At 41.9% G+C, this 14,439-nt stretch overlaps 1 protein-coding gene across 1 annotated transcript; it reads right to left on the reverse strand.

Moving 5' to 3' along the window:
- Positions 1-376: 376 nt before the first annotated feature.
- On the reverse strand, positions 377-7,099 carry LOC306931473 (monocarboxylate transporter 12-B-like; the record flags this gene model as incomplete). Its single annotated transcript, XM_079512873.1, has 8 exons — positions 7,037-7,099; positions 6,372-6,475; positions 4,049-4,192; positions 3,862-3,957; positions 3,583-3,739; positions 2,621-3,358; positions 1,096-1,355; positions 377-606 (listed from the first exon to the last, which is right to left on the reverse strand). Exons 1-8 carry the CDS (start codon positions 7,087-7,089, stop codon positions 377-379), a joined length of 1,782 nt encoding a protein of 593 aa, XP_079368999.1. The 5' UTR covers positions 7,090-7,099.
- Between the last annotated feature and the right edge of the window lie 7,340 nt (positions 7,100-14,439).

Genomic DNA, 14,439 nt, shown 5'->3' on the forward strand with positions numbered 1-14,439 from the left:
GGGGTGGGAAAAAAAAAAAGAATGCAATGAAATAACACTAATTGTGAGAAATAAATCTGAATTCTATTATGTTTTGTTTTACAATAAATTCATTTTAGAGTCAGTCATTATTATATTTTCGTAATGACCTGCGATGGAAGTGAGTCAGTCACCTCTTCTGTCTTCCTACCTGTGTAGTCAACTTGGCAAAAGTAAAGGCAGTTTACAACAAACCAGGCCCCCTGGTGGCCTCCAACAACCCAGGATCCTTGAAATGATTCACCCTTATATGGCACATGGACGTTTGGGAAGTATACCTGTACAAGTATACAACTCCACCAAAAAAGAAAGAATTACAAAAGCTAAACCCCAGCTCAAAGGCCCAGCATTGAATCTTTCAGGAAGGCACATTTTCCCTGAGTTTTTGTTCCTGCAACGACGCTCTGTAATTGTCTGTCTGGCTGTTCTTCAAGGATATTAACTTGGAGTCCTTGGCTGAGTAGGATTTAGCCCGCCAGCAGCTTCTGACCAGCATGCATGAGGCCAGGAAGAAAGGGCTGAACATGAGGGACACGCTGCTCAGCGTGAAGGCTGCCGTGTAGTTACCTGTCCTGTCCACTAACCAACCTGGAAGAGGGAAGAAGGGTGTGGACAGAGAGGAGATGGAGAGAAGAGAGAGACAGAGGTTAGGGTGAGAATGAACAAATTAAGAAAGAGACGCAGAAAGAAGTGAGAATTCTCTGACTGTTCTGTCACTGCACAACACCCTCCCTGGCTCCCAAACAACAATGAACAGGCACGAAAAGCAAGGTAATTAAACACTATAAAAGCATCATCAACACTGCACTTTGTAGATTTTTTACTACAGAATCTCTCAAGACAGATTCTGCTAACAGCAGAATCGTGTGCCTCCCCACCACTAAAATCTACTTTTTACATGAGAAAAAGGACATTATTTTGAGATTAATAATTTTCTCCATAGTCATAACAATTTAGTTAATGTTGGCTAAACCATTGGAAAGTCATTGACATTTAAATTTCATTTGTATGTTGTACGTTTTCACATTTCAAAGACAAAAACAACAACTATGCAGGACTGACCTATCAAAACCTTACCTGCTATCGGAGGGCTGAGCAAGTAGGGGATGGCATGTAGGAAATAGACCACGCCCAGAGCGGAGGTCAGGTAGGTTGGACCCACCACATCTGAGGTTACCACAGGGATGAGGGCCACGTAGGCCCCGTCGAAGTAGCCATAGAGGACAGAGAAAGGGGCCAGGAGAGAGAAAGAGCAGAGCAGAGGGATGAACAGGCATGCTATTCCCTCCATGCCCACTGCCACCATGTAGCTCACCACCCGATAGTTCTGCAGACACCTGATTCAGAGTGAGAGGAATGATGTAGAAGTATGGTTTCAGAGATGGGTTATTTTCTAATGGCAATGATCATGATCACTGCAGTATTTAAAGTTGGTAATAAACGTAAGACATGACAAAATGTGATTGTTCTATTATAGTCACACATCAACGAAAGACGACAGAATGGAATATAGAAGCCATGTCTGTCATTTGATGCTGAGCGACTGATGAGATGACAAAACTTTCACATTGAGATTATTTTCTTTTTATACGTGTAGTAGGTATAAATTATTTTGCATTGTTGGAGTATAAACACATACACCAATGCATGCTGTCTTGACTTGCTCAATAAAGAAAAACCTTTAATTGCTTGCAACGTTGCAAGCGAATCAACATTTTTCTTTATTGAGCAAGTGAAGACAATGTTCTTTTTATAAGCAAGACAGTTTTGATGGTGCTTAACCACTTAAACCCTACTTAGTTAATCAGTCCACGGCTCTATACTATAGGTCAAAAGGTATCAGCTAAATGCCTAAAATTGTAAATTAGCAACTGAATAGCTACATAATAAACTACAGTAAAGTATGTACTGTATGTCTGTATATAACCTCCCCTATTATATGTGTAAACTCAACCAACCACAGGTTTAGACAGTTCTACTATATGGGACCCCCAAGCAGCAGGAGATCCTAATGACCTCAAGAATGCGTGTTAACAAGCTGCAAGATGATAATACAATTTCCATAGTAAGAGAGGGCTATTATTGTATATAGCATTATCTCTGACCTTAGTCAGTCTCAGTCCTTTTGGGTATTCAGCCAGCAATGGGTAAAACGCTCCCAAAAAATGTAGTCTCTGTGACACATCTAGGGGCCGCAATCTGCATTCAAAGATTTTCCTAGAAGCGTTGCCATTGGTCGATTTGCCTGTCTACTTCCTGATTGGTTAGTCATTTCGACCAGGTTTTTTTTCGACCAATGACAAAGCTTCTAGGAACATCTTTGAATGCAGATTGCAGAATCACAGAGACTACATTCTTTTTGGGAGCGTTTTACTCATTGCTGGGGGAATGCGGTTCACTTGATTTGCTGATACCGGTATGTTTTTGGCCACTATTAATTTGCTCTGTCACACACACACACACACACACACACACACACACACACACACACACACACACACACACACACACACACACACACACACACACACACACACACATGCATACTTTAAGATAGTGTAATGAGAACTACAAACACAAACACCCCCACCCATCTACATACTTCCTGTCTGTGATCCATCCAATGGTGATATTTCCCACAATGCCACTGGCTCCAAAGATAGACATGAGGAAAGCAGCTTGCTTGTACTCTACCCCTACGCTCAGAGCATAAGGAACCAGGTAGACGATTGGAGCACTGCAGCCGTACGCCAGGAACATCAAGGACACCGACAGAAGCAGGAAGTCGGGCATTAGCAGAAAACCAAACTCTTCCATGGACCGTAGACTAAAACAGTTTCTTCTGCACAGAGTTTTTGTGTTCACTGAGGGCACTGGAGGAGCATCCGAGGTTAACTGTTTGACATTGATTAGTTTGTCTTCAGGAACTCTTGTGTCAGATAGCTTAGTGTTGTTGTTGTCTGCTTGCATGTTGTTCTCATTCATGCGTATGACGAGTTTCATACCGTCATGCAAACCACTGTTTCCCAGTTTAGATTCTGAGAGTTTGATCTCCGCTAAAATATTCTCAGTTAGCTTGTTGTTGGTAAAAACCTCATTATCTGCTATCAAAGCCTCTGTTAGCTTTGGATCAGCTAGTTTTATGTTTGATAGCAGGGCCTCCGCTATCTTCGCCTTAACCAGCTTGCTGTGTTTAATCTTCCCGTTAGATACATGAAGCTTTGTGATCCCTGAGTTGTTAGTTTCCGTCCGTTTAGGTTCCGGCTGCTTACAGCCAGCATCCAGCGGTGCAGCCATGTAGCCTCCCTTCTCTACGTCTCCAACAGTCTCCTCTTGTTTCCTTTTAGAATAGAATAGAATAGAATAGAATAGGTAAAGGTAGTATTCATGTCAAACTTTTGGCAAACGTTTTGAGCAATGTTCTGCAGCAGTATTGTATTGCTGTATACATTGTATTGCTGTATATATTGTACTGTATGTATGAATGTGTGAAACACAGACACAATATATTTTGAGGCTGCCATTGCTGTTCAATTCTTTGTTCTTGGAACCTGTGGGATTTACCTTCCTTGTCCTCCAGGACTCGGGGGCCTCATCAGAGCCCCGCAGACACACAGGTTGGAGACGAAGCCCCCCAGGATGAGCAGTGCACCCCTCCAGGAGTACTGCTCTATCAGCAGCTGAACGGCAGGGGCCAAAATAAAAGTTCCAATGCCACTCCCTGGGTAGGACATATGAGAGGAGAACATTTTGAGAAAACATACAAAGCATGGACGGATGTGCGTGTATATATAGTATATATAATTATACAAGAAACAAGAAAATGTCAATAGAAACATATACCTGACATGGCAATGCCATATGCCACAGCTTTCCTCTCACTGAAGTACCTTCCTACCATGGCTATAGCTGGGGTGTAGCACAGGGCAAAGCCCACACCTGTAAATGTTAGACAGACTCAATGGTGATTCTAAAGGTGGGGGCCCCCTGGTTGCTCAACTGAAGTATACAGTGTTAGTGTTATGTGTACCTGTAAGGACACCCAGAGAAATGTAAAGGTATTCTAGGCTGTTTGCAAATGAGCTGAGGACCAGGCCAGTTGAAGACAAAAGCCCTCCCAGGATCACCGTAGCTCTGCAGGACAGACGGTTTCCAATCATGCTGCCCAGTGGAGCTGGAATCACAGAAAGTATAGATGGTTACTGACTGCAAACAACAACACAGTTTCCCTCAACATTCCAAACTTTGTGAGCATCTGGTTTGCAACTGTTTCTATGGGAAACGATCAGAGAAACAGCTGTTAGTTAGCTAATAGAATACTACTATCTGGGGTGACTTTTTGGGGCTTTTAGTGGAGTGTTGAAACAAAATTACAAAAAATAGATCACTATAAAAGCTCTCTCCTGATTGGACCTGAGAGCTGGAGAGATGGGTAGATCCCAGTTACTCTACAAAGTACAAACATACAATGAGATTACTAAGAAAATGTAGAGCTTTCATGTTTTAAACAAAAAAAGTGTATATGGTATATTTCAATTTCAAATGACAGTTAAAGCACTAATCTCCCAAATAACAAGGTTCATATTAAACCTCACCAAAAGTTAGCTTGTTTGCAAAGGACTTTTTTTGAGTGGTGCAACAACTCCTATAGACAGCTATGTCTGTCCCTGGGTCCCTGGGTCCCTGGCTGGCTAGAGCACAAAAATAGCGTTTGGTTGGTTTTCACCAGCAAGTGTCACTGTTGCGCAGCCTAACACACACACACACACACACACACACACACACACACACACACACACACACACACACACACACACACACACACACACACACACACACACACACACACACACACACACACACACACATATTAACTGTATATATGATGATTTCGGGTGTGACAGTACAGTACAGTACAGTACAGTACAGTACAGTACAGTACAGTACAGTACAGTACAGTACAGTACAGTACAGTACAGTACAGTACAGTACAGTACAGTAGAGGGACCCTCACATGGTAACTCTGTCATTTCTCAACCATTTCGGACACGGGGCGGCTCGCCGGAACCGGGCCGCCCCCCCCTGGGCGTGTTCCTGGGGGTCTGGATGTTCCGGGGACCCCCACACGGTAACTCTGTAATTTCTTGACTGTTTCGGACGCGGGGCGGCTCGCCAGAACAAGGGCCGGCACCCTGGGCGTGTTCCTGTGGGAACTTCCGGGGACTCCCCAGGGACCCCCACACAGAGTTGCACCACTCACTTCACACAGGTGTGATTTTATGTTTTACTTTCAAGACAGCTGTTCCAAATTTACCCTCATAAGACATAATAAACCTGTGTCTTTATAGTCTGTTGGGTAACAATACTATATCCGTGTAAATAGTTAATAGCTCATGAACAAGCTATTAATAAATAGCACCATGTGCGCTAGGACCAGCATGTGCATACAATATCTTAATATTGCTGCTATTCTTCATTATTATAATGTTTTCTTTTTTAATTCCTTGTTATTGTTTATATGTTTATTATTACTGTTGCCACAATGTGCTGTATGTCCGACGAACCGCAACAGAGGAATTCTACTCTAATATAGGCCTATTATATATATTATTATTACATATATTATTATTATTATATACCTGTACACAAATCGGAACAATAAAGAAATCTTGAACTTTGATCCATGATGTGTTTGACATGACGCTGTGTAAATTAAAATGGATTTTGGTTAATTTGTGTTATCAAATTGCTCTGAAAGTGATCACAATCATATTGTTCACCACTGTCATCATTATAGTTGTGGTGTTTGACTGTTGACTCCACCATCCACTTGAGTGAGAATTATATTTGGATGCACATTTAATGATCGTTATAGTTATCATTCATTTACACACCTAGACTCAATCTTTATTGATCAATGTTTCCAGGCTGAACCATAGCTCACCCCAGATGCAATAGTTCACACAATATTCTTGTACTTCTTTCCGCTGGAAAGATATAATATATAACAGTAAAACACTTAACACGTGGCCTGTCAGCAGATTGTAATACAGTTACATAACGTAGAAGTCAGTTAAGGACAAGGTTATTGTCTATTGATGTGGAATGGCATGTCTTTGAGGGAACACAGGATGGATCAGAGTCGAGGCTGTTGGTGATAAGGGAATATGAGGTGTGAACATACACCTGTATGAATGACAGCACTTTTTACATTAAAAACTATACTGGATTTTGCAACTACCCTCGGTTGGAAAAGATCAGTGCATGACAATGCGATCCTGACTAAAATTAATCTACAGCTTCAAATTGTGGCCTCATTCAAAATGAAATGGAAGTGTAACACAGTGTCCTACCACAGAGCATGGTGGTACAGTCTACCAGACTGTGGATCCAGGCTGTCGTAGAGTAGTCTCTGTCAAACTGCAGCTGGAACTCCACAAAGAAAATGGACACACATCTAGAAGGATGGCGAGAGAGGGACGGGGTGGGGTTAAGACCTTTATTAATCCCATTGGACATGGGCGGAATTTTTCACAATAAAGGCGCTAGAGTGCCAAGCAGAAAATGGAGATTTTACTTTGAGAAGTGAAATGTTCCATTACTATCTTGCGCTAATAAGTCTGATCTCTCTTTAGAAGCGTTAATATTCCAAACGAGAAATTAGGACAGTACATCGGCGTTCTGATCAAAACCATGGACAGCTAGATTTGTCGGCCATAAACAATTATGTAACAGTAGAAGATTTAACACTGCTAGGCTCATGGCTTGTGACCAAAGCACATGTTGATGCTTAGGAATGCTAATTCTTTCACTTTCGCCAACCCAGAGAGAGAGCTAAATGATTTGTCAAGGATGAACCAATACTGAACTAACTAGTGTTGTATGTTTGTTGCATTATCACTAGTATTGATTCCACAGGCACATAGGTTGGTGAACCAACAGGGAGTTTGAGCCGCCCCTATATGCGGCTCAAACTCCTATAAACTCCATTGCTATAAACATACGATTGTCCACTCACCTGGTAACGGCCCGTGTGCAGATGGTGACAAGGAAGCAGCCAGCTACAATCATCCAGCCCCACCCTCCGTCTGGTGGGGCCACACCCCTCGAGGACCCTCTGTCTCCTTTCGTCTTCTGCTCCATGGTAACTGCCATCACACCGACCAATCACAGGGCAGATCAGCATCAGTAGCTACACCCCTAGATACATAGAAACGTCAGGTCGTCAGGGACTCAATCACTTCCTTCATTCCTGATGTCAGACCAGACAGACTGGCTACCTACTTAGAATGTGCCATGTTCACTCTATTTAGCTGCAGCACATTTAGCTGCAGATGTTTCTGCCACACTGGCTTGGCTTTGTTTCACTTTAGTTCCCTGGGAGGTTTGGACATTGATCACTCCCTGCTAGCCTGGTTTGTTTTACATTTATCAGGGATTAGTGATGGGAACAAGATCCAACATTAAATGCATCTCATAGATCATTTATAATATTTTTTCCTTAATGATGTTCCGACAAACATGTTGTGTGACTGAAATGGCCATTTCACTCTAATGTGTGCCAAAACAAATCACGTGGGCACACGTCATTTTAAAGTTTATACCACGATTTTTGCAACCAATTTTTTTCACCCATTGTCAATAATCAAATGTAATCCTGGGCGCTACACTCCCTCTGCCAACCTGGGGAGAGCAACGGACTAACCTCATGCTTCTTTCTATGCATGAGGAGTCCAAGCCGCTTCTTTTCACCTGACAGGGGGGAGTTTCCCTGGTTGGAAGGAACACGTTATTCCAACCAGTTCCTTTCCCCTCCATCAGGCGCCCGGCTGGCCAGGCGAGGCAGTGTAGAGAGAACAGGATTACTGTATGTTTTTTTGTGCTCAGTACTACCTATCTTAGGGAACACAGGGAGAACATGCAAACTCCACAAAGTCAATCCATTATGGTCTCATGCAGTTCAAGTTCAATGGCTATAGCCCCATGTTTAGGGCTGTCACAATCATTACAATTTACTTACATTACATTGGTGATCTACAGGAGATCTGGTATCACCACTATTTAGGAAGTTTTTGAATATTTATTAACATTTGTCAACATTTAAAAAATATACATACGGCAAGTATTCGGACAATTATTCCAAAAATAATTGCGATTAGGCGATTATGGAATTGTGACAGATGACTCTGTTGTGTTTCCTCTGTAGTGTCAATAGCCTGAGCCCTTCTAAGTAACAATAGAGCATGGCCCTTGGACCATGTGCTATGATAGCACTGGGTAAAGAAAAGACTATTTGTTGGTGGTGGGAACAAGTGTGTGTGTGTGTGTGTGTGTGTGTGTGTGTGTGTGTGTGTGTGTGTGTGTGTGTGTGTGTGTGTGTGTGTGTGTGTGTGTGTGGGTGCGTGCGCATGTGTGTATGTGTTTGTGCCGCGCGTGTGTCTGTCTGTGTGTGTGTGTGTGTGTGTGCATGCTACTACACATGCCTATGCCTATTTGTGTCTGGATCCTATCGCCACAGATACACTATGTACAGAAAGCAAACAATGGCTGGGATTCACCAATCAGCACACAAGAAAGTTCTGGTGAGACAGCAGATGTGGACACTCAGCATGTTAGGCCCCACGTACTAATGACCAAAACATGCACAAGTGTTGTGTTTTTCTGTTAATTGATTTAACAGCCGCTGACATTGCATGGCTATTCATTTGTTAATTTTGTCTTTTTAGATAGTTACATTATTTTATCCCATACTGTATTTCTCCAATAATGTATCTCCTTGTTCCTGGATTAGTACAGTACAGTGTGGTAGTTATTGAATTTTTTTCCAGTTTTTTATGTGTCTATGAGGTGACACTTCATTAGACACCCTGGAGTCATTTTTATGTACAATGATGTATTCCCTTTGTATTTAGGGTTTCTTCCTGGAGGCTGAACCCTTGACAGTCAAACGTGCCAATGAAAAAAACAGTAATATAGTGACATCACATTATCAGCCCCTCCCCTAACCCCTCCCCCTTTATCATACAACTACAGCTGTGGGTGCGGCTTAAGTTCAGGTTCACCACCCATCACCACCCACCAGGCAAACCAGGCATACTTAATGAACTGGCCACATAAAAACTACATTTTAACAAATACTATACACTTTTTTGAAAAAAATCTTCCTAAAAGCAAGCAAGTTCTTTTTGTTCCACCTTGTTGAGTTCCACCTTGGCAGTATGTAGCAGTCTGATATAGGTAGCACATATGGTCAAAGAAAGTCAATGGCCCAGTTTCCCAAAGGACACATGGTGTAAGAGGTATGGTGTTGCACATGCTCAGATGCCCGCTAGGCCGCACACAGAAGCCTGTGAACATAGACATTTCGTGCATAGATGTGCCATGCCTGGTATGGTAGGCATCAGGTCTACCATTCTGACATTTAATTTAATAATATTTGGACTGCTGGACAGCTGACAGTAGGCTCTCTTTACTCTTAAAAAATATATATATATATACATAAATATATACACATAGCCTATTACATGTATGTATGTATGTATGTATGTATGTATGTATGTATGTATGTATGTATGTATGTATGTATGTATTTAACTATTTATATATTTATTTATGTATATATATATATTTTTATAGTAAAAGAGAGCCTACTGTCAGCTGTCCAGCAGTCCAAATATTATTAAATTAAATTTCGGAATGGTAGGCCTGAGGCCTACCATACCAGGCCTCAGGCCTGAGGCCTGATTCCTACCATTGCATGGCACATCTATGCACGAAATGTCTATGTTCTGTGTGCGGCCTAGAGGGCATCTGAGCTAGCCTGGCTAATAAGCCAGACCGAATCAGCCGTTGGCAAAACAAATTGTCTGCCGGCGGATTACGGTCTGGAGAGGCTCAATTGTACGCCCATTTCCTACACCAGAGAACTGGTGTGGCCAATCGGGACACGGTATGCAATATGGGCGGGCTTTGGTACAGTGACGTTCAATGCTTGAGACCTTTGACTGACAGTAGCTCTGACCAATTGCGTCAAAGAGAAAATGTTTGAACCCGCCCCCCGGGAAACAAGATCCATACACAGCATCTCCAGACTCAAATACCACACGACAGTGTGATTTGAGTCTGGCTTATTAGCCAGGCTACATCTGAGCATGTGCAACACCATACCTCTTACACCATGTGTCCTTTGGGAAACCGGGCCAATGTTTACACATTGCTGACACAAAAAATTTGAATATAGATGATAATAAAGATAATGTTTGGTTTTGTTCCTTTCATTTATCGAGCAATGCATATATCTGTAGTACCACTGTTTGTTAAATCCACTTTGAGACTCAGGGAGAATATTCTCTGACAGAGCCTATTAGCCGAAAACAGAGCTAGAGTTTTCCCAGTGGTGGACAAGAGGGAAATGCCACTGTAATTTCTGCAATCTGGCTATCAACATAAAAAAAAACTTGGAGCCTGGACCTCTATCAGCCACCAACCCAGACAAATACTCTATCCCAAACCATATCTGTTGGCCATACCAGAATGGACAGTGAGTGTAGATCATGTCACATAGCCTCCTCCTGTCACATAGCCTCCTATCCACCAAAGCTGACATTGATGATGAAACACACCACCACCTCAGTTGTGTCAGTGGGGAAGTATTTTGAGGACAGCCAACACCAGGCAGTCTTAAGATAAGAAAAGTAAGCCTTGCCGAGGTAAGGATCTGCTGTTTCTGTAGAGTGAGGCAGCTTGATGTACAAGTACACCCCCTGGACATGATGTACAAGTACACGCCTTGGATATGACGCTAGTATATGTCGCAGGGACTTACCCCCAATCCAACCCTTGATGCTGAGTTCCAAGCAGGGAGGTACTGCATGGGTCTTTGGTATGACCCGGCTGGGGATCAAACCTTGACCTCCTAGTCCCATGGCGGACAATAATTATAACCACAAGGCCACTGAGCTGGTCAAGATAAGATAAAATAATCCATTATTGATCCCAGGAGGGTCACAGAGTCACAGCAGCAAGAGCAGTGAGAACTAGAAATGCACTCTGTCGAGCTGTAGTAGCCCTCTCCATCATCAAAGGTGCCCACCCCTGCCCTATCCAATGTTTTGTTTTGTAGCCTACTGCTGATGTTGGCAATAATAGCACAGTAAAGATGATAATAATCTAATATGATGTGTGTAGTTCTTTATAGATCTAGCCTTCATTTTTTATCTCAAAGTGCACCAGATTGAAGCATTTTAATCGCAAATTAAAAAACAAATCTGGAGCCCAGGGGCAAGCCCCCCCCGTACCCCCCCTGACGGGGCAGCGATATCATTCTAATCTTGCATAGGACCACCGGAGTCATAGAACTGACACTGCCTGCTTGATTTAACAACGCAATATGATTTTTTTTTTGCCCCCTCAAAAATCTCAATTGACCCCTCATTGACCCTTATTGGCTGTTGATGGTGACGTAACTACGTTTCAAGGTTGGTATAAGGTCAATAACGGGTCTAAAGGATTTAGAACAGCAGTTGTAATAGACATTATTTAGAAGCAGTTGGCACCTCGACAGAGTGCATTTCTACTTATTATTGTGCCTTTTTTGTTGTTGCTGTTCCTCTCCACTATTTATATCACAGGCTTAAAAACACAGTACCACATGGTCCTATCACAGCCACATAACACAAATCTTAATATGAATAATTAGATAGATATAAAACAATAAATTACATTATGTACTGTACACATAATGTACAAAAGTACAATCAAGTTCATCAGTGTACTCATAAAGTTAATCAGTGCAGTCATAAAGAACATTATATAACATTGTTTAAACTTTAAAGTGAGAAAGAAGGCCTTGCGAGTCTATTGTCTTGCATTTTGACTTGAGTGATCTGTTGCGTAGTTTACGCAGCATGCAATTTATGTGAAATCTTTCACAGACTTTCCTACTAGGCTGAGGAATATATCCCACCCTTTTCACATTGGCCTGTTATAGCGCTACCAACAGGTGAATTTTTGCAAAACACATTTTTGGAACAAAATGCCTCTAATCATCCAATTGCCATCCAAGACATAAGAAGAAATGGCACCCTTTTCACATTGGCCTATTATAGCGCCACCAGGAGGCCACAACCTGACCTGTGCCCCGAGGGGCACTTTTTCTATAGTTCTGTTTTTGTTATGGTCTGTCAACATACCGGTACAACGGTATGTACAACCATAAAACTATCTACTTCTTTGTCTACTCTAGTCTAGACAAACAAATAGGCTATGTCAGGGGTCTTCAACTAGAAATGCTGAAGGTCCACAAATAATTTTTGAATAAGACCATGGTCCAGTCTCATGCGTGCGCAAATAAAATTGCGGGTCCCATCCAACCAACCAATACTGGGAGTATGAAAATATTTTTTTTATATAATATTCATTATTCACCTCCAAAAATCTAATTTTGTTAATTCAACTGAATGTCTGAATGTGTCCCCATTATGTGCCCCCATTATGTGAATGTGCCCCATTAACAGCTAGTGAGCCAGTCAGCGCAACATTGTCATCATGACATGCCGGCCCATAATACACCGGCACACACACACAATCAGTCGGTCCACATTCAGAGCGTTAATTGTGTTGCGGAGAATTCAACTCGCGGTCGTGGTGACTTTTTTTCTTCTCTTTATTCTATCATTTCTCCAGGGTCCGCAGAGAGGTGTGCCGCGGTCCGGCCGTGTGCCGCGGTCCGCCTGTTGAGGACCCCTGGGCTATGTTATAAAGTTTAAGTTGTGCTCCCACTCTCTCTCTCTACCCTCTGTCTCTCTGCACAGTCTGCAGTACCAACACTGAGTATGGATGGATATTTAAAGGGGCATTCCACTCATTTTCAACATTTTACTATGTCATTAATGTACCTTAGAGCTGTTGTGTGGAAATAATAAAAAAGTTCCCCCATTCTGTGTTTCCTAGAACTAGAGGTCTGAAAAAAATCATTAACATGGTGAAACACATCTTGATGATGTCATCAAGATGTGTTTCACCATGTTAATGATTTTTTTCATAATTACAGTTCTAGGAAATACAAAATGGGGGGACATTTTTATTATTTCCACCAGCTCTAAGGTATATTAATGACATGGTAAAATGTTGAAAATGGGTGGTTTTCCCCTTTAATGGATATGCACAGGCTATCAACAATGAATATATGGGGGCACCCCGAGCCCATACCATTAACGCTTAGTCCTTGCACAGCCGGCCCGTGTTCGAATCAGACCCTTTGCTGCACATCCTTCTGCATCTCTTTCCTCTCCCCTGTCTCTATCACATACATAAAGGCTTGAAAAGGACACCCTCCAAAAGTACAGTCAAGTTTAGTTAATCAGTAGGCTACACTAATAAAAAATAATCTGTGCAGTCAAAGATCATTAGTGTGAGTGAGTTCATGTTTTGAGTGACTTGTTATGTCATTTAGTTATTATCTAGCTCTGGTCCATAGTGTAGAATGCAGTCCTTAGCGCTATGGACCAGAGCTAGTTATTAGAACATGATTGTCTAGATTAGGGGTGCCCAAAAGGTACATCGTGATCTACCAGTAGATCACAAAGGCTAAAATATTATAAATAAAGATCAGAAAAATCCTCACATTGTAGGCTCATCAGTAGACAATGCAATGCTTTGTTTTCAAAAGTGTTGTGGTCAAACATCAGTAGCATTACAACATTATATTAAACATGTGTGAGGCAAAGAACCCCAAAACCCTACCACGTCCATACAGAATGGGAGGAAGACGATTTCCCCCCACTATTTCACAATTGAAGTGCGTTTGTCTTATATGTAATGCCTGTGCCGCTTTTCCAAAGACCCACAGATTTAAAAAAGAAATTGGTGGGTAGATGAACTGGTCATTTTAAAAGTAGTTAAGTCAAATAAGTGTGGGCACCCCTGGTCTACTCTAGACAAACAAATAGCTTATTAAGTTTTGTAGGTTGTAGGCTACAGGTGCTGTTCTCTATCTCTCTCACTCTCTCTCTGCATGTCTCTGTCTCTCTATTGATTAACCACCACACAACCACATAAATCAGTCGGTGTGAAGGATTTCCCTCCCTAATCTAAAGTAAAACACTCCAGCACACCAACGTAAAGTGAGCTCATTCATGATCAGTGTTGTTCAAGTTACTTTTAAAAAGTAATTAGATTATAGTTACTAGTCTGAAAAGGTAACTAATTACTTTACTAGTATGCCCTGCCCATGCGCTGACAGGCCTAAAGTAATTACCATATGTTACCCATGTTGACCAATCATCATCATTATGATGAGTTATGCCCTGTGGAAGCCACTTTCTCTTTCTCATGTGGAATGTGTTTCTTTCGGATTACATTACGTAACGTGGGTAACTACTAACTCACCCATTGAAAACAAAGTAACTATAATGGCGTTAT

Source organism: Electrona antarctica, assembly GCF_951216825.1.
Source record: "Electrona antarctica genome assembly, chromosome: 10".
NCBI classification, from domain to species: domain Eukaryota; kingdom Metazoa; phylum Chordata; class Actinopteri; order Myctophiformes; family Myctophidae; genus Electrona; species Electrona antarctica.